Genomic DNA, 26159 nt, shown 5'->3' on the forward strand with positions numbered 1-26159 from the left:
ATTCAAGGAACTGTAACATGTTACATTCTGGGTAGTAAATGTGTGTATTGCAATTAACAAAGTATTTAATTTTTATTCCCTTCCTGGAAAAGTCTTAAGTTATACACAAAAGCTACACATGCAAAAAACCCCAACCAACTGCAAAGCCAAATCTTACAGTAAGAGAAAATGCAAGCCATAAGTTTACCGCACAACTGCTGGCACAAAAGTTACGATCACCTGATCAAATGATTCTACGGGACTTTTATTCAGTGCACAGAATTCACAGGAGAGAAGGAAGAACACACCGCTGAAGGCTCATGAGAGCAGAGCAAGGGGACACATCCAGCAGATTGCTGAGTGTCACTGAGGCAGTCACAGGCAAGGCTGGAAATAGAACTAAGTGAGTCTAAACTGGCAGAAGTCACTGAGGCAAGCCACTATTTTTCAGCCACGTTATCACTGCTTCCCATGGTCCTTCCCAAGAAGAAAAAGACTGGCTCAAACTATGGACTGTTCCTGCTCTCTGCACTGCTTCCCAAGATCCTTCTGTTTCAGTCAATGCTGGCAAGACACCTTTCCTTTTCATCTTGCAGTAAATCCACCATCATTACAACACATACTGCAACTTCAGAATGGCTGGTAAAATTATAAGTATCTTTGAGAAATAATGTACCAGAAGACAGAACTGTTCTGACCTCAACCACCATAATTGGTACTTCATTCTTTTCAAACATTTTGCTTTGCAATCCAGTGTTTTAACAGATTTGCTTTCCATTCCTTTAAGCTATGTTCTTAGCCCTGCTACGTAAAACACAAAGACTCACAAGAGCAAGTAGTGACAGGACAATGGGGAATGGCTTTAAAGTGACAGGAGGCAGATTTAGATTAGATATTAGGAAGAAGTTCTTTACTGTGAGGCACTGGCACAGGTTGCCCAGAGAAACTGTGGCTGCCCCGTCCCTGGCAGGGCTCAAGGCCAGGTTGGACAGGCCTTGGAGCAACCTGGTCTAGTGTGAGGTGTCCCTGCCCACGGCAGGGGGGGCTGGAACTAGATGATGTTTTGGGTCCTTACCAACCCTAAACATTCTGTGATTCAATATCAAGACTCACTGTCATTATGTTTTTCCCTCTAGTTGTCTTTCCTTACAGTTTTCCCACACATTCAGAGAAATACCTGATGAGTGATCAGACACACAGCTTCACCAAGAGACTTCACATTTCAGTACATGAGTCAGCTGAAAACAGTAGGTTTAACACATTCCAAGCAAGTCCATTTTTTTGGCCCTTTGTGTCACTGTACCTGTCTCCCCTACCTCTCAATGAGTCACAGCACTAAGGACAGGAAATGCTGAAAGAAGTTAGAAGGCAGTGAGGTCTCAGGATTCTTACATTTCCAGGGCCAAACAAGCAGCAAAAAAGAAAGCCAGGAACTGCTGAAAAAATGCCTGTCCTACCTGTGTTTTTGCTTTTTGCTCAGAAGCAGCTGTGCTACTGAAGCACAGGTCTCTGCTTCTTTCACAGCATCTCTGAGCCTGCGGAAAAGATCATTCTCTGGATATTTCCTGTCTTCAGCATCCTCCAACATTACTCTCAGCTCAATCACATCTGTAATAACAGCACATAATTTGCATGTAAAACAAAAAATACTTCAGACTGCTTCAAATGCCTTCAATCAAGGTTGCAAAGGCTAGATCAACCTTAAATGCAGAATGATGAGTTGCATTACACTCAGATTGGCTGATTTCTTTTTTTCCACTAAACAATACACTCATTTTCTTTTTCCCACTAAACAATACACAGTGTTTCATTAAATGAGAACACAAAACAAATGTAGGAGTTTCAGGACATCCTACTACAAATGACAGAAGTCTGACCTTTCTTGTGGTTGAGATTTGCAGACAGAGCCTCTGTAACTCTACTGACCCATGTGTCATAAGACTGTGCTCTAACTTTCACCCCATACAGTAGAGAAGGAAGGTCTTCTAGTGGGTACCGGTACCTGGAGATACAGGAAGAAAATACAGAAAAGGTATTAATGGCCCATACAAAAAAAAAAAAAAAAAGGATAGTGCTTATATTGAGTTTTTCCAGCTACAACAAGGCAACAAAGACAGAACATGTATAATACCGGCTGCCTGGGAACCAAGAAACAGCAAAGGATACAAATATTTCTTAAAAAAGTAGACAGAAGTATGGCCAAAGGCTGTATTTGGTCACTGATCTCCAGCAAACTATTGGATATGGTAGAAAAGCAGAGGAGAAAAAAAATATCCTGTGTACCTTAGACACTTCTGCTGCATGGGACATGGACATAAATCAGATGGATGGTATAAGCACACCAGACGCTCAGGATTACAGGAACATGTAAGAGCTGACAAGAAGCACGTGGTTCTGCAAGCTGTGCACTGACGCTCATCATCTGGAACCAGTTCAAACACCTCTTCTTCAGACATCAACACCCCCTTAAAAAAAAAATAAATAGGACACTTGCTAAAATTCTCTAATCCAGGCCGGAGGGTGGGTGGGGAAGCAAAAGTTCTTTTGCAAGCAGAATAAGAGTTGTCTTTCATTACTCACCATCTGTACAACAGACTCTCTTAATCGTGTCTCTTCCTCTATCATCAGAGTCATCTCCTTACAAACCATGGCAGCCAGCCCAACATCCAAGCACTCTGGATCTGCAGCCATCTTGAAGATTAGCTCTTCATGGGAGAAGACACAGTGACGTCCCAGCCTTCGGTAATGACTCACACACTGACGTCCAATGGGAAGCTACAGAAAAAAATTACATCTGTCATTCTGGGAAAAGCAGCTTCAAGATGATCTCTTGGCTTCCACTTTCCTTCGACAAATCCTGGGAAAGACTGAGACCAAGAGAGTTTATCTTATGGGACAGACCCAGTTATAACCACCTTAAGTCATGTCACAGATGAGGACAAAGAGATATCTGTACTGTGGGGGTATCTGACAACGTAACACGCCCAACTTTCAAACACAAGTTTAAGAGTTGTCCTAAGCCCTTTTTACTTCCAATGGAAGGAAACTGGCATCAAAAAGAAGTCATCTGTTCTACCTTAAGATGAATGCATTGTCCTCCAGCTATTACTGTGCTTGGACACGGACATTTAACTAGATGACTTGAATTAACCAAAATCGGTTATCACTGATTTTGTGTCTTTTAAAGCAAAAGAACACTGACACACTGTTAATCTTGCAGACAATTTTTCTGACAAATGAATACCATTCTCTGATTAAAGATAAAAGTTCCTACATGCAGGTAACAAAAAAGAAGGTAGACATAGATAAACTACAGATGAGATCATAATCTCCAACTGTAAACCCTGGAGAGTAACAGAACACACTTTTGACCACTTACTAAAGAATCCACACAAGCCATGCTGTGGTGTAAGCATGGATATTAGAATAAGCACATGATTAAAAGGTGCAATGAGCTGGCACAAAGAAGCAAAAAGTATGCCTACTCCAACGTTCAAATGACAACAGCTGTTCATGACAGTATGTTAATATGTATCAAATTCAGAAAGAGGCATTAGGCATCACAAATACTAGCTGAAGGTATTGCAAATGTCACTTTTTCATTAGACCAATACTTAAAAAGGAAGACCATATACCAAAGTTTCAGTTTGAAACTGCTTAAAATTATGTGCTCATCAAATTATTTTGTGTAACAGAAACATCAGTTGTTAACTGTTGTACCAGGAACTATTAATATAGAACATATTATGTGACTTAAAAGACTACTCTTCAGCTAATTAATTCTTCCTTGCTAAGGCCACCTAGCAAGACATAGCAAACACATACAAACAGAACAGACCCAGTCAGCAGTGCAGAAGTTCACAGCTTCAGCAAAGTTGTATCCCTGGTTAAATCCAGAGTGATAGGCACGAGGAAAGGTCACAACAAACTCGCCAGCGCACTGATTGGTCCTGTATACCTAATACAAGTGAGAATAAAGGGGAAAAAAAAAAAAAAACAGGAAAAAGGTATGAAACTTGCAACAGAGTTAAAAACACATAATTACAAGACATTTGAACACTACTTCTATAGAAATCACATGGAATGTAACTACCCCAGCAGTGGTGAGGATTGGTTCTGTCTTCTTAAAGTCAATCCTCAATAGTCTTACTCAAAAAAGCTGAATATATATGCCAACAGTTAAAAATTCTCCTTATGAATCCCAAAAGGGATGTCTCTCTATCATCATTTAATCCATTGTACCACAAAGTGCAAAAGCTTCTGGAAAAAGTGCAAAAGCTGGAAACAGTTTATGGTTTGTTTTCTTGGGGTATTTGCCAGGGAAGAAATTTATACTGAGACAAAAGGAAATGATAGTGACTGCTGCTTAAAGTCTGCAGTTAATTATGTTTGGTCAAAAAAGCATTTTGTAATGCTGAGATTTCTTCTGAACATAAACCAAGTATTTTAACATAAAAAGATGAAAAGTGCTCTACAAACTTGCTGCTATGGCAGGCTGAGGCTTTTTAATTAAAAAAAAATAAATGTAACACAATTTACACTTGTTCTGTACGGTATTTTATATAAGAAGCCTGACAGTCACTTCTGATTTAAGGTAACTTAAATTTCATGGTAAGTCTAGGGAAGATACTAGAAAACCGTTTTAAAAAAACACCACAGAACTAATGAGCTGAACATGTTAATGTCCACCATGGAAATTCCTCAGTTATGCCAAACCACTGTTACACTAATGTGAAACAGGATGAAAAACAGAGCGCATAGAAGTACTTATGTAAAAAATGCTCATGTGCTACTCACTGGTACACCATGTTCCATCAGCACATTGGGGTTCATAATAGTGACCAGCTGATGCAGGAGGTCAGGCTGAGACTCAAATAGCTCAGGAGCCAATTCCTTCATCACATCTTCTAGCTGCTCTGCTGCATGAGAGGGCACGCCATACCACGTCTTTGGTTCTCCCCTAACAAAAAAACAACAAATAAATAATAAACCCATTACTTAAAAGTAATGCTGCCACCCAACTGCAGAAGAGACCTCAAACCTGGCCGCACTGTCCACACAAGCCATATATTTTGCACAGAGACACAAAGATATCTTTAATCAACAACAGCCTTCTTCAGGATGTATTATTCTTATCTGAAAAATCAAACTGCAACACAGTTCTCAACATACTTGGCACCAGATTTGCCATTACAAGCTGTATGTGGATGATAATTGTCATTTATGATGTTCTAATTGGATAAAATAGACTATAATTTTCCTTTAGGAAAAAGAAAGTAAGTTTAATTCACAGGTAATGTTTAAGAGAAAAAGAGATCATGATACTCCTCCACTCACTCAATTAGGCCTCGAGTAGTCATATTCCTGAAACCATAGAATAGTGGAATAGTACACCAGCTAAGCAGGAGTGGAAAAAAATAAAACATCAGAGTACAATAAAATATAAGCAATCCTTCTAATATACATAACCAGTTACTGAAAACCAGTGGTTCACTGGACTCTTAGGATAAAAAATTCCTAATAATATGAGTTAGTTAAGTACGACAGAAGAAAAAGATGAACAAGATAAAAACTAAACAGAAAATTACTTGACTACGTATTATTTCAGTCCCTCATTACACTTTATTTTGGTTAAGACTCCATCTTGTCTCTATAGTGCTGAGGTGCTGTTTTTTTTTTATTTTATTAAGTATAAGCAGTAGTCTGCTGAAATATCTGAAATCACTTACACAGCACTATTTAACCATATGAATGACCTTGTCGCCAACCATCCCAAAGTTAGACAAGACAGCATTTTCTGCGGTTCCTACAGGCTTCAGTGACACCTGCTGGTAGGACACAGTTAGTAGTAGGTTTCTACTCATCTGGGCTGCTGGAATTCACCAGCTGACACCAGCCCCTTACATACTGATCTGGTTGATAACATGCTGAGAACAATAACTGAGCTTAAAAACAAAACTAATTCCCCCCTGAAGCGCATACTAGATTTTAATAGCAAACATGCTTCTCCAGAAGTGTGCAATCACAGAATAAGGCTATCAACTCATCCTTACAAGATGTACAGCAAGCCTTCTATTCTAAAGGGGTGCTTTCGACAGCTTCCCCCTTCTTTCGCCCCGATCCATCCACTGTGACTGAGCCTCATGACTGGGAAGACTTTAATGGAAATAAGTTAATCTGTCACAACTCTTCTTTTCAAACACCAAAGCTGAACACCAGAACACTTCTAGGATCGTTCTAAAAGACTCTAAAATTTCTCTTCTCTTGAATAGTATTTTTGTGTATGCACAGATCTGCTGCTGAACTGTCAGCTCTGATGCCTGTGTAAGCCATTAGGCAGCAGCCTCCATTTCCAACATAGGGGCACACCAACTTTAAATCACGAACCAGTGAACTGTAACTTAGTTCAAAACCAAAAGCTTCCTTAGAAAAGATGTGAGCCTGTAAAGCAGTGATACTGGATTTTTGGCAACACAGAATATTTAATCAGTTGATGAAAAACACTGAAGGGCTTAGAATAGTATCTGTATTCACTTTTAATTAACCTGAGAATATGGACTGCTCATCCCATTTAGATTTTTGGTTAAATGTCACCAGCATGCATAGGCACTTTCAAGTAAAACTACACATTTACTAAGGGCAAACAGGGCAGCATAACGTAAATACACAAAGGAGACTCCATACCAATGCAGGTAGTTGATGGAATAGCTCCAATGATCTTCAATATGCCAGCAAAATGAGGAGAAGCACATCCCTACATACAGCCAAGGTACCTTCATGCCAGAGATATCTGCATTGATGTGAGCAAGGACTGATTGTTCTAGAATTGGCATGTTATTCAAGTTCCAACCAGAGAGTGCATAATCCTGCCAAAAAAAAGGACAAAATACTAAACAAATCAGAAGTACAAAAGGACACCAACTTACAAAAGGAAAAGATCAGCTTATGCATTTTGACAGTAGAGAGTGGGTAATATTCTGCAGTAATGAAGCATCAAAACTAAGAAATAATTCCTGAGATACCTTAATCAGCAATTTATCAAGACCAAGATTTAAGTCCAGTCCTAGAATTTTAACATATATATTCTTTGGATCAAGGCTTATACACTTAGGCTTTGGTTCCCCTCCTTCAAGTTTATAGGTTCCATGCTTTTATGGTGGAACAAAATACCAGCACTACTAGGAGAATGAGAAAAGACTGAAATCCCTCAGTAAAATTGAATAACTTCAGACTGTAAACAGCACAGTGAATCTTATGTTATTATTCCAGCTTTTTTAAGACCTGCTTTACTGCACTGCAGTTTATCTTGATGATCTTTATATATTACTTCAAAAAGTTTCTCAAGAGGAGAGATTCCTACACTCTCATTTCTGGGAAGACAGCATCACTAGAGTCAAGCAATCCCACCTTCACCTTCAAATACACACAATTTGTACAAAAAATTAGAAATCAAACAGACTGCCTTAAAAGCTCACTACTATTTTTAACATTAGTCTACCTCCTGAAAGCAGACCGGTCACACCCTCAGGTCTGCCACACCTCCCTGCCATTTCCTTTGCTCTGACACTATAAAGACAATGCAGCAAGTCAGATTACTTAAGTGATCTGGCTAGAAAATATATTTTCATCCAAATAGATCAGCAAGCAGTTCTGACTCACTGAGCAGCTACACAACCCCTGCATAGCCAACAAAGGTTCGGGTAGGAAGACAACAGTGAGCAGGATTAACTCTTCCAGTGATCAGTATAAATTGGTTTTGGGTCATGTAATGATGAAATCACACCTTTACTCTCATTTTGCCTGAATTTAAACATATAAGCAGCCAGAAAATTGATATGCTAAAGTAAGATCTGAGGGAAAGATTGATAATATACTTACCAAATGTTCTTCATAAAGTTTTCTATAATAGAATGCTGTATTTACATCTTTTCATTCTTACAGTATGCATGGTCAGAGAAACAAGCTAAATCCCGTATTTCTGGTTTACCTATTATGAACCTCCTAAGGAGGTTAGCATTATGTATCTGTAGCTAAGTCTGCAACAAAAGGGTTTGGAACAAGAAAAAAAAAGAACCTTATCAGCTCCCTCATACTCAGACATAATGTAACAACTTGCACATTTTGCCTGTTGAGACTAAGTGATACAAACCAGGTGTGATTTAAATCACAAAAAGCAGCTTAGCTGTCTGCAACCAGATCTGGAAAAGAACTTAAGATACCAGATTAATGCCGTGCTCAAATGGAATGTTAAGTGCATGCAAAAGTCTTAAGCAGCTTCTTCGTGAGAAAAAAAAAAAAAATCCACACTGATTTCTGACCTGAATTCTTACTGTGAAATCTTATGCAGAGCAAAGAATGGGGTCAGTTTACATATCCTGTTCCTTACCTCCTCCTCTGGCATCAGCTTTCGTCGGCCATCCTTCACTGGGAAGCCACTTCCAAAGTCCTTGGATGAGATATCAGCCCCATATTCCACAATGACATCTTCTTCTATGCTGCTCACCAATCGCCAGAATTCTTTTTCTACAAGCTCGGTGGGAACCATCTAAAAGCAGAAAAGATGTTAGGCCATGCACAGATAAGACCCAACATAAAAGTTGTCATTCATGCAATAAATCCCCCATGAATCCCACAGCCACTCCCTCTCTACCCTCCACCTCTTCAAAGTCATAGGGTTTGGTCTGTAATCCTTAGTAGTGGCTGCAATGTAACAGCAATAGGATGCCACACATTAAGAGATGGCATGAATAAAAAGACCAAAAGATGGGTTTACCAGAAGTACAGCTAAAAAGGGGAGAAGGAGACAGCCAGCAGCAGCCAAGCAGCAAATGAAAGCATGAAAATTCCAAACTATTTCAGAAGTTAATGACCAGAACTTCTAACAGTAAGGAAATTCAGATAAAGAACTGTGTTCAACAGGGTAATCTTCATATAGCTCATTACAATTCCCTTATATGCGTTTATAAAGTGTATTTGTAAAATAAGCTTTGCTCCTCATTTTGCTCTGCTTTCCAAAGTTGTATCATGAACTGCAAACCTTCAAAAAGTAGAAGCTTTAGGAAGTATGCCCATAAATTACCAAAGAACCCTAAGAGGAGGAGCTTGGTGCTGCATGCAGTCTACAGAACAGCGGATTCATGGAAGCGTGCCAAAGCAGAAACACTAGTTTTAAAAATGCTGCTGAGATGCAGGACAAAAAAAACAAACCATTATTATCAGACAGACTCAGCCTATTGAATTGCCTACAAGAAAACAGTGTAACAGGGAGGAAAACAATGATTTATCCTCTGAACAAACTAAACCAAGACAAAAGCCATAGGAAGGGCAGAAGAAAGACCCCTTTGCCAAACAAGAACAAGATAATTGGTTCAATGATTCAAAAAGGGCAAGAACACAGCATGGCCAATAAGGTTTACCCTAACAAGCAATAACTTATCTATACATCACAAGAAAAGGGTGAAATGAAGTTGAAATGAGACCAGATGCCAGAAAGCTAAATGATTTGTTTACATGTTTGAAACTTATGGTGCCTCTTTAAAAAAAAAGCAAAAATCCAGGATCAGCTGAACACTCTTTTTCCCCTACAAGGAATCACAGCAAAAAGTTGAAACTCACATGGACTGGCATGTTGAAATAATCAGACTTGAAGTTATCAGCCATTTCACCAAAGCTCTGGAGAGTATATTCCCTGACAGCTTGTTCAAATCCAAAGGCTTCACGGGGTTTGTTGCATTCCTGGGAGAGAGAACATGAAAACGTTGTTCCCTGCAGCAGATTATGATACAGTTACATTTTTTAGCAAAAAAAAATCTAGTGTCCATCTGAGTCCTTACCAAACACAATAAGCTATCAGTTTTGAGTGTTTTTCTCAGCACAGGAAGTCCTACCACAACGGAAACAGAACAGGATTAATTATACAGAAGCTAATCTAAAGTGATAAGCCCCAGTGTTACACACTCCTGCTTTCCTGTCCAAAACTTAAGTTTTGTCACCTACTGCTGCCAGCCACAAAGTAAGACAGAACACAAGATGCTTAGCCATAAAACAATTCTTAGACACACTGGATTCAAGCACCTGTGGAGTAACTGCACAGGAAGAAACCCTGAATGTGCTTCAGTCTTACCAAGGCAGCAAATCGTTAACGGATTTGGCGCTGTGGAAGTACACAGAAGAGGAACAAGGAAATTAAAACAATGCAACACAGCTAACAGCAGACATGGTCCATCTGACAGAAAACCTCCAAGTCTTCCACTGTTCTAATCCCATTACCCCAAGAGCACAAAAAATATTAGTCCACATTACAGCTCATCTCCCCACCCATTTCTACAGCATCCTTTTCAGACTCTTTGTATCTGACACAATTTTTATATACAAAATATATTTGAACACAAACATGAAATAGAACTATCTGATAGCCAGCTGTTCAGTCATAAACAAACTGAAAGGTCTGGAAAGGAATTCAGGAGATCAGCAGTTTCTCTTTCTTCAAGAGGAAGTATCCCTAGACTATGCCCTATGTTTATCAAAGCAGTTCTTCAATGGTGGCTGCAAAAGGGAATCTACACCTGTACGCACTGCCTAACAATGTTGACCTGAATAAAGATCCCTTACCCTATTCTTCCTAGCTTCTGTTCCAGCACCGTGCCATTAACATTACATTTAGCATCTGTGTACATTAACATTTAAAGCAAAAACTGATGCAAAAAGTGCTACTGAATTTCAAACATCTTTCTGCTGCTGTTTACTCTCCATTACATAATTTAACTATGTTGTTTCCCTTCTTCCTTCTGCTTTCAATGAATTTCCAAAGTTTTTCTAGTACTTCTTGTATCATTTTCTAGTAATAATTTATTTGCCACTAACTTTCCCGATTTTATTCCTATGTGCGCATTTTTTCTTGGGAACAATGCAGCCCTGGTTTTATTAGCAATAGTAGTAGAGAAATTTCTTGCAAGTGTCCACATTCTTAAACCACTGCAGTCACTATATTTACTCCTATATCCTCTAAATTATCTCCACACTGGATTGCTGTAGTTTGCTAATACTCCTTCATTGTGCTTTCTTAAGGGAGCAATAAAAAAGCAGCTTAATCCACTCTCTGAGCAGCAGCCGAAAAGGGTTAGTTGCATCTTTTCCCTTGGCTGTAACTATGTATTTCCACCTCTCTCACAACAGCATTTGCCCAAGTTCATGTGACACCCTAGCCTCTCTTGGTGAAGTTAGAAAGCAGCAAGCTGATGCACCTCATTATGTGGCTGCACAGCTATTTATTCATACACCACCATACAGAAAACAGCAGAAACCAACAGCTGGGAAGAGTGTGGAGGATGTGGGGGAAAATGGGCATACACACGTGTGTGCAACTGTTCCTTTTGTAAAAACACCATCTAAAAAGTTTAGTCACAAAATTACAGCTTTAGAAACAGTAAGCTTTTTTCCTTTGAATTATACATCTACCCATTTCCTGAGCTTGCAAAATTAAGGCAATCAAATGATGTTTGATGCCTTCAAGCTTTTGATCACTCATTTCTTGGAAGTTGGTAGCTCCTCGTTTTTTAACAATTAAATTCAACTAGTTCCCACTTTTGGAGCCTCAGTTCCTTTTTTTGTCTAAACCAAAACTAAAATAGCTACAATTTTTAAATTAGTTCCTTCACTTTCTACTACCCACTATTCTGAACACCATCACAATGACTTGCCAATAATCAAATGTCCGTTATGATCAAATTGCATACTTTCAGAGTTTTCAAAATGTCTCATTGCTATGCTGAAACATCTATCACCACCCTACTTCTCAACCTGATTTCCCACTACCGGCTTATCAAATTGAGTTTCACCTCTTAGCACACAAAGGCCAAAGTTTTAGCTGTCACATAGCCGTATAATAAACAAAGGTTACATTCAAGCTCCAGAAGAAAACTTTCTTTCTCCTTATGGCTCACCAACCAAGAACCTCTGGAGATGCACAGCTCATCTTGACAATATGCCAAACAAAACTATGGCTTCTACCCAGATGGAATGGCACTGAGCTGAACTGCTCTTCTGATCTTTCCAGGAACACAAGTATACACACAAAGCTTGAACAGTTCTTGAACTGTACCTCAGCAACACACTTTGGACACCTCCAGTCACCCTTGGGTACATCAGGTAGAGGAGGAATCAAGCAAAAAGTGTGATAGCTGTCATCACATCCATCACACAGTAGCAGTTTGTCCTCATTATTTCCTCTGCCACAGAATAAGCAAACATACAGATCAACCTGTGGAGAAAAAACAGAAAAGAAAACAAAAGGTTACAAAAACTTTCCTCATCCAGGTCCTGCCTTCCTTACACTAAGGAACAAAAGACGTAATCCTGAAGTTCGATACATGAACATCAATGGAGTCTCCTCTTTTTTTTTGAGAATCACTGAAAATTAACAATTATGCTTCAATTTCACAAAGCAGCAATACATGGGGACAGGGAGACTTCGGGTGCTGCAAAGTAACTATCCAGTTCAATTGGATAATTGTTTTTTTTTATTACTCAAAGTAGCATGTCATTTATGTTATTCAAAAAAGAGTAGGTTACAGTTTTTAGAACTCCCTCCCATTGGGCCCATGTCATAGAAAACTACATCCTTACAAAGAGTACATGGCTGAGGATAATCTCCAAAACATTTTTAAGACACATACATGTCATCACTTCCAGTGATGGACAATGATCACCTCTGCAATGGAAAAGAACAGAGAAAAAAAACCCAGAGAGTTCAATCTACAAATCCAAGGGGAAAGGAAGGAAACCTCCACATAATGGTACCAAATTCTTTCTTATTTTCTCTAAAATGAAGGCTAAAAACTCCAAGTGATAAGAAGAAAAAATTAATCCCAATACAATAGCAAACAATTTTTGCAGGTGTCTGTCCAATAATCTCTCAATAACACTGACTGGGAAATAGTCTCAAGGACCAAAGAGAAAACCCTACCAACAAGTTTCAGATTTTCTTTGCTATTGCTTCCTGTATTGTTCAAAGGACTTTTAATTAAACATAGTACTGAAGATCTGTAACAGTCTAAATGAATAAACCTTGTATTACTGTATCACAGCTGAAAAAATTATCTTCTGTATAAATTTTTACTACAACATGAACTTCATTAATAACACTTGCTCCAAATTCTGCTACTATTCCATCAGGGAATAGTGGGCGACTCAGGCTATGCTTATTTGCTTCACGTAGCTCAAAATAACACCAGAAGCAGTGGAGTTGCTTTGGGGTTATGTTTTTTTCGTCAAGAGGTCATAAAACCATATGCTTTTAATCTGATTAGGTTAACACAGTAGTGTTAAATACTTGATGTGAAACGCCACATTAGTTACCCAGCCTAGTTACGAATGCAATTTCCTAGCTATGCAATAATATATTTCTGAAGGACATTGCTCAAGTATCCCAAGATATAATTTTAAGAAATAATGCAGTTTTATCACTTTTCCCTTTAAAAAATATTTAAAAAAAAAAAAAAAAAATCACACACTCATCCTCATGGCGTATCATGTCTAAAACACCAACCTAGTTGCTTTTGTTGCAAGTATATAGAATGGAGGAAGAGTATCTTAACGTACATTTTCCAGGTTCTCTCCCCAAAATTAAAAATGCATTAAAAATGGCAATTGTAAGAGGAGTCTATTCTATGATACTCATTAGTTACTTACCACTGATAATACATTCTCTCTTCAAATTCATATTAACATATGCAATTTTTACATTAGACTAACTGATGATTTGTCAATTACAAAGACTGCATCAAAATATAGTCACAAAAGCAGATCAGTGATCACACAATAACCACAAGTAAGCCTCCCAACCACATCACAAAACAGAGCAATTCTATGATGATATATAACTATATGTATCAAGTGGAGAGGGGATAAAAAGAAAAAGGTATATTTTATTTCACAGTCAGCATTTCACAAAAAAATAAATGAATGTGGGAAAAGTAAATAAACAGTTTTCTACAAGAAACAGAGACAAGACAAAATACTTTAAAGCATACTTAACAAAATGGTCCCAACACACAGCCTAGGAACTCCATATACTCAGAGTAGTAGCACAATTAAAATTCCTGTCACGCACTCTAACTTAGCTGCAACAGCACAATGATCTGGTTTTTTTAAACATACAGGTTCTCCCTTATGTTTTCCCTTCAAGAAGTATTTCCACATATGAAAATATGATTCCTAGAGACTTTTGGTTGTCTTGGCTTTCTATTCTATGATTGAAATCTAAAATAAACTCTTGTAAGTGTTCTCAGGCTGAGAAAAAAAGAGCTGAATTATTAGTGAAGAGCCTAATTTTCAAGGCATGCATCTTCATTCATGGTTGCATACATATGACTTGAAAACAGAAAGTCATGTGTTATGAAATACATTAAGGACAACTATACTTTTCCATGGTCAGGCATCAGAGACATTTAATTCTTTCCCCTTAAGGGTTTCTTTTGCATGGATGACTAGTTTAAAAACAAACCAGAGAAGACATGAAAGCTGGAATTGCTGAAATCCAAATTCCTGAAGTACTGGAGCACCTCAAAATATCTTTTAAGGAAGAGAAGCAGCATTATAATTGTTCTACAAAGGGGAGCTCATAGAAAGTAAGCTACCGAAGGCATGCAAGAAGTGTGTGGCAAAGCAAGCCCTCAAACCCATGATCAACAAGCACCTTCATGTTGCAACATCCTTCCTGTCCAAAAGATTAAAACAGAAACCCAGAGCATAGATTATACTATTGGTTCTTCCTGTAACAGTATGATCTGCTCTACTGTCAACAGATTCATCTATCTGGGGGTGGGATGTATCAGAATTAGAAATAAATCTTAGTAAATCAATTCATTTCTCTTCAGAAATCACAACAAAGGAATCAAACTCACGAAGTTGACAGAAAGAGTTCCTTTGCGTTGCCTCATCTGCATTCCAAATGCTTCTGATCTGGTTCCTTTGCGCCTCCGCGTCACCTCATCTTAAAGCAAAATAAAGTTAAATTTTATTAGTATCACATCAAGATACACTTGCAAAATCAACACACACACACAGCCTGGTACCATGCCTTTCATATCAGAAACTACCTGACAGTCCAAAGAAAGCAATACTGCCTTGTTGTACCTGGCCAATCTAAAATCAACAGGGATTAGGAAAACACATTTTGCTTATCCTCACAGATCATCCCAAATGCATCATGAAACAAAGTGAATTACACTCAATTTGTGGACTTCGTTGGCAGGATCAGCTTCAGCACTGTCAAATCCTGTTTTCCCTTCCAGTCATTCAGTTCATGCAACAGCTGCTTAATTGTTATTGTTACTATACAATACATAAAGAGCTGAAACTATGCCAAGTTACAGGAAGCACCCTGTAAATATCTCATGAATGAAACTACAATACTTAGATTTCTTTTTCTAATTATAATGTTTTGCTTACTTCTTAACATTGTCCCTAGAGACATTCAGAAAGGTTTAATAGCCTCATGACTTTACAAAGGAATGAGCCCAAAACTTAATTACCCTCTTTATCCTTTGCTCCCAGTGCCAGTCCCATCATCTTAGGTCCAGCTCCAAAGATCTGCAGCTTTTTCAGTTCAGTATTTCTACTCATTTCTCCTGTCTCTGCCTAAAAGTAAAAACAAGACCACATCAGCACAAGCCATCAACATCTCTCCCCTCTGAGTCTCCATATTTCCTTTATATTCCACACTCCCACAACATCTGCTCATCAAAAGACAGGAAACAGAGGCACGAAGACAAGATTTGCTACTCATGCAAGCTGAACAGAAAATTTGTTCAAGCAAATGAACAAATGCAAATGGAATAAAACACAGCATTTTTATCTCAGCATTTCAAACTATTTTCCATTCATATTAAACTACAGGAAGTCACCTATGTAGCAAATAGAGAACTAGGTTTGACATTTAGCAGAAAATAAGTAAGAATGCCACAGCAGTATTTTCTGAAATCACCATGATTCAGTCAAGTGCTTGGTTATTAACACTTGGATATTAACACATACACAGTTTCAACAAGATTTCTTTAACTGCTTGTGTGAACACATGACACTAATGAGTTCCAACCTACCTCCTTAAGCTAGGATACTCTTGGGTTTATTTATGATTAAATGTTGTAAGTACAACTCTTGAGATCGCAGCTACACACGCTGCTCTTGAAACCTCAAAACCAGACATTAAAAGACCCATTATGTGACAACTCCATGGCCCTGCCAGTATTGTGTGTTCTGTTCAACTGAACTTCTTCCTGTTTCCCATTGCTGACCTACTTTGATTTTGCACATCACTGCCACTAACCTAACAACAAAAAGAACCTACATGTTCTGTTTTCATCTGCAATGCAATCACCTTGGCATTTTTATTTATGCTGCCTCCTTATACTCTGAAAACCTTTTCTAACCTGGTATAGAAGCACAGAATTGTTCAGGTTGGAAGAGACCTCTGGAGATCATATAGTCCAGCCCCCAAAGGCTACTACACTGTCATCATTCACAACCTTAAAAGATCTCAGGAAATCTATCCATTTTCAAAGCTAGTATCTAATTCTAAGGAGGTTATTCAAGTAATTTCCCAGTGATGCTTCATTTGTTATTTTCCACCAAAATACGGCCTGAGATACTATGCATGAAACCAGCTCCCTTGGGATGACATGCTTTCAGTGTTTTTAATTAATAAACAAAAAACTCTTAAAAAAAAAAGTGTTTAAAATAACATCAAATGCATTTGCAATAATACTAAAAGAAATAAGATGCTTCCCATTTATTCAGCCTAAATCAGCTGTTTTTCCTGCTTCTTGAACATATTGAAAGAGATATCATTTCCGAGACATTATTACTCTCAGGAATTTTCAGCGATATTTAGAGCCCGTTCCCACTGAAGGGTGTATGCAGTATGCTAAGTGGCATCTTTCCAAACTCATTATTGCCTGTATTCTAATTTTGAACATTTATGAATTCTATGCTGCTATTATTTTCACTTTAGCTACATGTTACCAACTTCATAAGCCCACTCTGAAATGGCACGCTAAGTGGGAAATTTTTCTCACAAATTCCTCCCTTTTTGACTAATAAGCCATAAGGAAAAAATGACATTTTTGCTGTACAAGAAAGCCTACCACCTGGAGACTTCACAGTCCTTCAGTTCCCATTTGAAATTCATTAACAGCTTATCCATTCTCTCAACTAATAGAACCTGACAGAATCAACCCATATTACATTTCTCAGCACAGTACAATTTTCCATCATTTCAACAACAATCATTAACAATCTCCACAATTTCTCTCCTGCTATTGTGACCTAAGACAATTTTCTCAATGACACCTGAAAAATAATTTTATTATCAAATTTACTAAGAGTAAATTATTAACAGGCAATAACCCCTCTTCAGTTTTACAACTCTGACTAAAAATGCAGTACCTAAATACATTTTCTTAACTGCACCACCCAGGTTTGTTTGAATTTCACTTAAGTGGATGCAATCCATTCATGCTTAGGTAGAAAGAGCTACAGTTTTCAAAGAGAGCAGGTTGCACATTAAAATGGATTTATTTTTTTAAAATCAGATTCCTATGAACCTTGTGAATTGGTAATTTAGGGTGTGGATACCAAAAGCATTCAGAAGCCTTAACGAGTACTCTTTCTGTGGTGCCCTTTAAGACTGTACAAAACTACCAAACTCAAAACTGTGAGCACACAGAAGCAGAAATCTTGCATTCCTTGTCATTTTCTCATTGCTAACAACAAAAAACTTCATTACACCTTCTCATTCTATTTTTCCATATGTGCAAAATGAAGTTTATTAAACTGTGATTCTATTCTTGGCTCCTCTTTGTCCTGAAGGATGCAGTTATTTTTGTTTCTTTTACCTTCCCAACAGAAAGTACAACCCAAAGGCTTTTCTATATGGGTGAATGCTAATAACATGATTCAGTTACACTACATTCACACACTTCTTCTATTGTCCTACCTTCATCAACTTTGAAACACTTGCATCCCCACCTCTCCACCCCCATGGTGCAAAACCTGAATAATTACAACCAAGAATGAAAATATTTACATGTTTGGGACATTTATCAGCATGTCCCAGAGTTCTTTTGTTTCATGTAACTATTTCTATGGAAGTCAATCATTCATATTAAAAAAAAAAATTGAACTTTATTTTATTAATTCTGTTATTCTGCAATCAACCAAATTTGTAACCAAAACCAGAAAGCATATATGCTACTCAGAATTAGGTTTTATTTTTCAGAAAATTCTCTGGATGTTAATATCCTTCGAAAAGACAGCATTTCATTGTCTTCTTATTCTGGTACTGCATTTCTCTACCAGAAATGATCATGATGTAACCCCATTAGATAAATCCCTTGCCAGTTAAAATACACCCCAACAGATCATCTATGAAGATATACTAGTTTTTTCTAACACACATTCACTCAAATTTAACCTTTCCTTAAGGATATTCTGTTTTCCTAATCTCAATTCATCCTACTTTTTGTTGTCCTTTTCTTTATCAGCCTTTAGTAGCTCAGTTGCCCTTCTCAATTTTTTATTTGTGCTAGCTTTCTTCAGAGAAAAGGGAAACAGAATAAAGCATTGTTTATTTTTGAGCAGAATCTCTCATCATCAAATTATCTTCTTCCTATTCAGACAATACAACTGACATTTGATTGTAGGATCCAAAGATTCCTAAGCCAAATTTCAAATGAGAATTCTCATTCCTTCATTTTTCACTTTCTCTAGAAAACAAAAAAATTGCTTTTCAAAAGTCTGCCAGCCCCTTCTGCTGCTGAGGATCTTTGTCTATTTCAGTAATTTCAGATTATTATCTTCATGCGTTCTCCTTCATCACCCATTACTAGGTAAGAGTGTTTTGGGAAAAGTACTTCTGGTACTTGGGGGAAAAAAATAAATCTACCAAGATGCAGAGACTAGTGTAGTTATCCATGCTCACTACTACCCCAACACTAGACTACTCAGCACACTACATACAAACCTTCCAGATATTTCAGCTAGAGCAGAACGACATTTATTTAGCAGGTGTTTACATTACTGTTCTCTGCAGACTAATCTGGTCCAGGTATGCCCTTCAAACAATAAACAGTCTTGTCTACAATAAGGAGGTGCACTGAAATCTGGAATAATTTCTCAGAGCCCCCCAGATATTTACACTTCAACCAATTGGGGCTACTGCACGCAAACCTGTTACTAAGTACAGTGCCAGAATTGACTTGAGAGTTATACATAGCCTTCAACATAGCCAAAATATACTTTCGCTAGCTAGGCAAGTACGTTGAGTTTTTTCTGTATTAAAGAACTCATTTCAGCCATTTTAATAAGTGCAATGCTTAAATGATGGCATAGCTACAGACCTAATAAAAGGCATTTAAATACATACATATATTTCTACTTTTTGTAGATGACCCAAGTGAAACCCCTCATTTCTGAAATGCAGCCCCTTTAAATGAAATGAAGCAGCTGTATTATGCCAGGATCACCACAGAATCATTTTTCCAAAAAGGAGAAATAAGAAGTATCATCATTCTACTGAAATCAGCAGGAGAAAAGATCCCACAGGATCTTAATGACGTAGTGACATTTTTATACCACTGATGAGAAAAACATCATACTGTCATTTTCACACAAGATTCATTCAAATCCAAAACATAATTCCACAAAACAAATGACTGCTGCAGTTCCTGCAGTGTTCTCAGGTTCTCTGGATAGCTCACTAACAATGTATTATTCAAGAGATCTTCTAAGATCACAGCCTGTGACTGCTTGTGTGATGCACTGTTATATGGCTACAGTAAATACAAATTCAGCTTCAGTAAGATGAGACTAAAAATATAATTTCGTCTAAATGATCACATCAGAGAAAAAGATGAATGTTTATAAGGCATACTCAAATATCTCAGTGACAAGAATTACGCATTTGAAACAAATAAACAGTTTAAGAGCATTTGGAAAAACTTTGTGGTGCTGCCCTGGGTTCAGCTGTAAAAGTCGTATTTCTCCTTCCTAGCAGCAGTGCTGTGCCTTGGCTTTAGTCTGAGAACAATGCTGATAACACCAATGTTTTAGCTGTTACTAAGTAGCACTTACCCTGATCAAGGACTTTTCAGTCTCATGCTCTGCCAGTGGGGAGGGGCACAAGAAGCTGCAAGGAAGCAGAGGCAGGACACCGGACCCAAACTAGCCAAAGGGATCTTCCATACCACAGCACATCATGCCCAGTATATAAACTGGGGAGAGTCACCCAGAAGGCCCAGGTCACTGCTTGGGTCAGGCTGGGCATCGGTCGGCGGGTGGTGAGCAATTGTACTGTGCATCACTTGTGTTTACTGGGTTTTTCTTTTCCCCTTTTAGCTTTAGTTTTTCCTCTTCCCTTGTTATTTCCTTTATTAATATTAGTATTACATTTAGTTACCTTATCTCAACCCATGGGGTTTACATTCTGTGATTCTCCTCCCCATCCTTCTTACAGAGGGTAAGGGAGTGAGCAAATGGCTGCATGGGTGCTGAATTACCAGCTGTACCTAAGCCACAACAGGTGCTTAAAGTAAGTCTAGTAGTAGATTTGTTGAATATAAATCCAGCTTTTGTCCATGTTCTCCTGATGGGCAAAGCAGGGAGCCACTAGACCTCAATGTGAAGAGCCTTAAGATGCTGCAGGCAATAGATACCTTTCTCAGAGGTTGAAGGCCTGCCTTAAATACTGCAATAGAAGCAATGGTGCCACCAGGCCAAGCCTCCAAGATAATCTGTAATGATACAGATTAGAAGTGGTGGTGATTCAGTTTGAATTGAGCTTTACTGGGGGATACTCCCAGGATTTCTTATCACCTAGTAGAATACCAGAAGTCCCTATAACATCATTAATCCAGAAGAGAAGAAATGGCTCTTCAGGAGAAAACCTGTGGAAACCCTATACAGTTCCAGCTATCACTGATCCATCTCCCCATACATTTGTTTCAGTTCTTCAGAAAAACAGTCTGTCCAGCTTGAGATAATCAGTCTCAACTGCAATTTCCACAATTAACTTATCTATACACATATTTCCATTCTTGTAACCAAAGGGCATATTTGAAACAGTTGTAAAAAGCTTCTCAAACTTTGCACAAACAGAAGCTTCAACATTATTTCACAAAGGTTTTTTTATCTGTTTATAGTTTCCACAGATATATTCACTACCAAGGTACCTAGCCCAGGTGTCAATAAACAAAAAGCAGCTTTTAAGAGTTTTCAGATAAACAATGCATCTACCATAAGCAACCCAGGCCTCAGAGAGGCTTTCTTCTCTGCATTCTATTTAAAGGAAGACTCTTTCCTGGTGGTGCTTTTGAGCAGACTCCCACAGACAAATAAAGGCTGTTGCACAGCCAATGCTGCTGCACTGGTGGAAGGAATTAGCATCCCCTGTAGCAGGGGTACCTGGGATTTGACACGCCTGGTTCTCTTCAGCACAACGTTCATTCTTGAAGCCTGCTTTGGGGAAGCCTGGGCATCTGAGCTGAGGTCCTCAGCCTCCACTTTTTCCTTAAGATCCAAGTTTGGCTTCTGGATGCCCTAGAGGATCAGAGCACAAGACACTGGGTTGATCACTCAGGCAGTGCTAATCCTTCCATGGTTTGTGAATCATTCTGTTTGCTAAGAAACACGAAGGGAGAAATCACACAGCATTACACATGCCATTTGGACAATAGGCTGATTAAACCACACAGCTTCAAATAAGGACACTGTATCTCAACTGCCAGCTTACTGACAGACATCTTTCCAATTAATTGTTATCTTTTGCCTTGTTCTTCTTCCCAATAGGGTTCTATAAAGAAATGGCTATCAGAAAATAACTACACAATGTCATGTTACAACTTGTACAACTATTTGTCACAGGTAAATATGAGCATGGTCCTGTGTTTGTTCACACAGCTAAAGCTTCTAAAAGCACAGACCCTATGTCCTAGTTTCTTATGCGATAACAAGTAACATTCTATGTGCAATTTGGGTCCCCACTTCATACTGTGACAGAGAAGCATCTCACCATAAGGCTGACCCCAGACTGGAAGAGCTCATAGGGGTATAAGATTCTTTCATAATGAGACTTGAGTAATGACCCTGTGCCTTTTCCTGGCAGGTAGCCAAGCCGACTTGCCACTTTAGACCATTTCTTCTCTTTAGTGACTACTTCAAAGCCTCCTTTGCTGGCAACAATCTGAAACGCATAAATAAAAAAGTTAAGGGTTTTGAGCTGCTCACCACCTTGCATAAACCAAAAATCAATTAAACCAAATAAGTTCTATTAAAAAGTGACAAAATTCCGAATGTAGGGCTTTTTTCCCCTGAAGGGCTTGTACTTTTATAACTAAGCATTTACTCATTAATTACCACATCTACCATGACAATTTTCCTACTAAATGTAAATTGTGTACTGTGATAGACAGGAAGAGTCCAACAATTAAGATTTATGAAGTGCTGGAAAGAATACAAACCCCACCATCAAAAAAAAAAAACAAACTGGAAAGGTAACTCTCACCAGACTTATACTTTGATGCAAAACACAAGTCTGGCCAGAAGGGAAGCCCATTATAACAGACCCCAGGCAGAAGGGAGTGCTGGAACTCACAACTTCAGAACTATAGAAGCTCACACAAAACCCTCAGTGGAAAAGAGACTACTGTAAAAAGAGGAGAAACTGAATTCACCTTCCCATTAACTCAGTCCAGTTTTTCCACCTGACTTCAACTGGTTTGAGTCTAGTAATTCACATACAGAACTATCAATGCTAACATGTAACTAACATAAAATGAAAAATGACAGACCATTTGCCAGCATATGGGTTGCTTCCCCACTAGCCACATTTCCACTGCTTCCACTCCCTTTACAGTTTCACTGTCAAGTAGCTTAAAATCCAAACAGATCGTATTTATATTATTATAAGACTAGTAGCATTTTTACAACAGTGTAGTTTTGCATTTCATTTCTTTACACAGGAGGACCAAATTTCATGCTTAATATTTCACTGACTTCTGGAAACCTCAATCCAAAACCATATTGTTACTGGAGTGAAATTCATGGTTTACTTTGAGACTGAAGTAAATTCAAATGTACAATTGTGGCAGTGATAAATCAGTTATTTCTTGTTCCTCCTACACACAGAGATAGCTACCGTTTGATAAAACAGGACTATTACTTATTTTTCCTCATATTTATAGCAAAGTACCAGAAAACCCCCACATTTTAAATTAAATTATAAATCTAAATTTCAACTTCTCTTCAAAATCTCCATTAAAAAAATGTTTTAAAAATTATCTGTACATGAGAAATGGCTAAAGAAGCCACTAAGTAACTAAATAAGCTTAGACCAGCATTATCTGCAGTCAACTAAAATGTTCCAGCTCATAACAGTGACCCAGATACTTCCCAGTACCACTACCACTATCATATTCTGCATATCCCAGCAATCCACCCAAGACAAGCAAAAGACATTTTATCAACCATTCCAGACTGTCCAAAAGACTGACTTCTTTCTCTGAAAATAAAATCAATTCAGATCTTTTTTACTTACCTTGAGGAATGGAAACTGACACTCTAACCTAGAAGCACTATACTATATACTTTAGTAGCATCAATTTCTAGCAATCCTTAAGCCTACCTTGTTTTGGAAATTAAAATACTTATTCCAGAAGTTCAGATAAGAAACTCTCAAAAATGCATGCTTACGTCATGTGTAAAACCTCTGGTGGGAGAGATGAAGGAGCAATTATAACAATGTGTTACAGAATTGGTAGGTCAGGAGCTCAACTGCATGCAAGTATATCACTGCCTTCCAAAACCCACCTTAAACTCCTGCAGCTCTACCATATGTAGAAAAGGAGAACTGAAAAACAAGTGGCCAACTGACATCAGATACATTCAAGCTGTATACAAGGTAATGAATACATGCTGTACAGAATCCAACCACAGGCAACTGATTTAACTCTTCTTCACACATCTGCACATAATATAATTTAGTAATTTTCCTTCACCGTGTTTTTTTACCCACTCTCTCATCTCATCTCATCTCCATATTAATGAGATTAATGCTGTAAAACAAGCCCTCCTAGTTGCTTGGCTTCTTGCGCTTGTATGATAAAAGAGGTCCCTGTCCAAGGCCTACAACTGCTTACTCACCTTGCTCAGACCATAGAGATCCAGTATTTTTCTCTCCACCACAGGAATTTTTAAATTGGATCCTTGGAGTTCCCAAAACTTTGCTAACTGATCCAAGAAGTCCAGCTTCACTCTTGTCATTGCCTACAATAAATAAAAGAAGACAAACACATATGTTCAAAAACAAGCGTGACAATGCCTTACAGTCCTGAGAGAAAAAAAAAAAAAAGACAAGTTTTTATAGTGTTTACATTCTCAGAGTGCAACTTGGAAAGTGAAGTATTTTTTAATTATGTAAAAAAAAGCTAGAAATACAGACAAAACCAAAGACCTCTACAAACACAAAATTATCTATGCTTTTCTCTCTGCATTTCAGATCTTACAAACCAAACTCCTACCTAACAGTCTGTTTTGAAACCAAAATGCATACTTCTGAAAAATCATCATTCCCAAGAGAAACACAAAAGCAATTATTAAAATATGCATGGGAGGGAAGGGGAGTGTTAGAAACAGTTTTTGTATATGCCTTAACCATGCAGAAGGGCCTCCTCCCTTGAGTATTTTTGGAGTACGCAAATCACTTTCCATAAGGAGACCCATTTACAAGCCAAATGATACATGACATTTTGGTATATGAACATAGCAAGGCTTTGAGAAACGCTGTAGAGAAAAGAAAAAGCCAGAACAGAATGGAACTCATTCTACTTTCAAGAAAGCTTCCATACATTTTTAAGTCATAAAATTAACCAGCTGTAATAAGCCTATTAAAAAAATCAGCTAATTTTAAGGCTTAAAAGGCACTTTTAAGCCAGTATAAGTTAACTAGAGGATTCAGAAGAGCAGTAAGTATTTTAAGAAAAAAAAAAAAAATTCACTGCCTGTGGAGCTCAGAAGGCTAGACACTGGCTGTTCTGACTATACAACATGGTAGTTGGCATTCATTTTAGACATTTCCAGTTGAAAGAAAAACTCTTGTGGTTATTTTGGGTAATAAAATAAAACCAGGCTTTTCCCAAAGCCGGGGAGAGTTATTTTATATGAACTCTGCCACTGCCAAGCATAAACACTGATGTGGTCTATGATTTTCTAAAGACTCCCCCCATCCAGAAACCTGCCAAGATGCAAATCTCAAGCAACAAGACCTACTGTTTTCAGTGCAAACACAAAATTGTATCAACAGTGGAAAAGCTCACCTCCAGTTCATTCAGCCGCTGAATTCGTGGAGTGAAACGAAAACTTTGTACTTCACATGCAAATGGAGGCTGCCAGTCCTAAACAAGAGACACAGAAAGACATTTTATTGCTTCCAGAAACTTCTCAAAAAATGCACAAAACAGAAGACCCAAACAATGTTGGAGCAAACAAGCTCCCAAAGGAAAATTAAGTTTCTCTGTACAACTGGTAATATCACTTTCCAATTTTATGACATGCTTGTGCTTTTAAAATAATGTTCTTCCCACAGCATTTTAGTTCAAAGAAAGAGATCCTCAGAATTAAAAATATAAAAGAAAAGAAAGTTCAAAGCATTTCAGTATGCATTACCTCATACTGAGTTTAAATAGGAGAGATCCCTGTAGCTTGTTGTTCATTTATTTACTTTTAAAAGAGTTCCATATATCTTGCACATTGTAAAATTCTCACTGTCAACAACAACAAACACTAAATAAAGCACATTATTACACATCTAACTTCCTTCATGTTTGCCTACAGTCATTTCAATAAAGATAAGACCAGTAGGGAGTCCAATTCCTCAATAGAAATGCAGCCTTAAATAATGACTTTCTCAACAGTTAACAGTCTGTTCAATCACAAGTGCCTCCCAGCCCCATCCGTCAAAACTGTGTTACAACATCAAAACAAGTATAATTCAGCTTTTTACAAAGTTATAGTAGATTGTCTGCCTGGCAGGCAACAACAGGGTAAGGACACCCATTCCAGGTGGGCAAGCCCCACTAAGTATTTATTGTTTGCACTGCTGCAGCATATAAAGACCTCAAGCACAATCG

At 38.0% G+C, this 26159-nt stretch overlaps 1 protein-coding gene across 2 annotated transcripts in view; it reads right to left on the bottom strand.

Moving 5' to 3' along the window:
• KDM5A (lysine demethylase 5A) overlaps window positions 1–26159 on the bottom strand; it is a 49834-nt gene that overhangs the window by 21935 nt on the left and 1740 nt on the right. Inside the window, exons 2-17 of one of the 2 annotated variants that reach the window (XM_062616577.1) lie at window positions 25347–25424; window positions 24175–24297; window positions 22046–22216; window positions 21439–21573; window positions 15513–15618; window positions 14883–14971; window positions 12080–12238; window positions 9595–9714; window positions 8366–8524; window positions 6664–6845; window positions 4777–4939; window positions 3818–3937; window positions 2560–2754; window positions 2263–2444; window positions 1857–1981; window positions 1437–1587 (exon numbers count right to left, since the gene is read on the bottom strand). In XM_062616577.1, coding sequence (XP_062472561.1) covers window positions 1437–1587; window positions 1857–1981; window positions 2263–2444; window positions 2560–2754; window positions 3818–3937; window positions 4777–4939; window positions 6664–6845; window positions 8366–8524; window positions 9595–9714; window positions 12080–12238; window positions 14883–14971; window positions 15513–15618; window positions 21439–21573; window positions 22046–22216; window positions 24175–24297; window positions 25347–25424 — 2258 coding nt within the window. Of the gene's footprint in view, window positions 1–1436; window positions 1588–1856; window positions 1982–2262; window positions 2445–2559; window positions 2755–3817; window positions 3938–4776; window positions 4940–6663; window positions 6846–8365; window positions 8525–9594; window positions 9715–12079; window positions 12239–14882; window positions 14972–15512; window positions 15619–21438; window positions 21574–22045; window positions 22217–22537; window positions 22655–24174; window positions 24298–25346; window positions 25425–26159 lie in introns of those variants that run through there. The other variant, XM_062616578.1, reaches the window with a different exon arrangement.

Source organism: Pezoporus occidentalis, unplaced genomic scaffold, assembly GCF_034315485.1.
Source record: "Pezoporus occidentalis ecotype Australia unplaced genomic scaffold, CSIRO_AGI_Poc_V1 ctg19, whole genome shotgun sequence".
Lineage (NCBI taxonomy): Eukaryota > Metazoa > Chordata > Aves > Psittaciformes > Psittacidae > Pezoporus > Pezoporus occidentalis.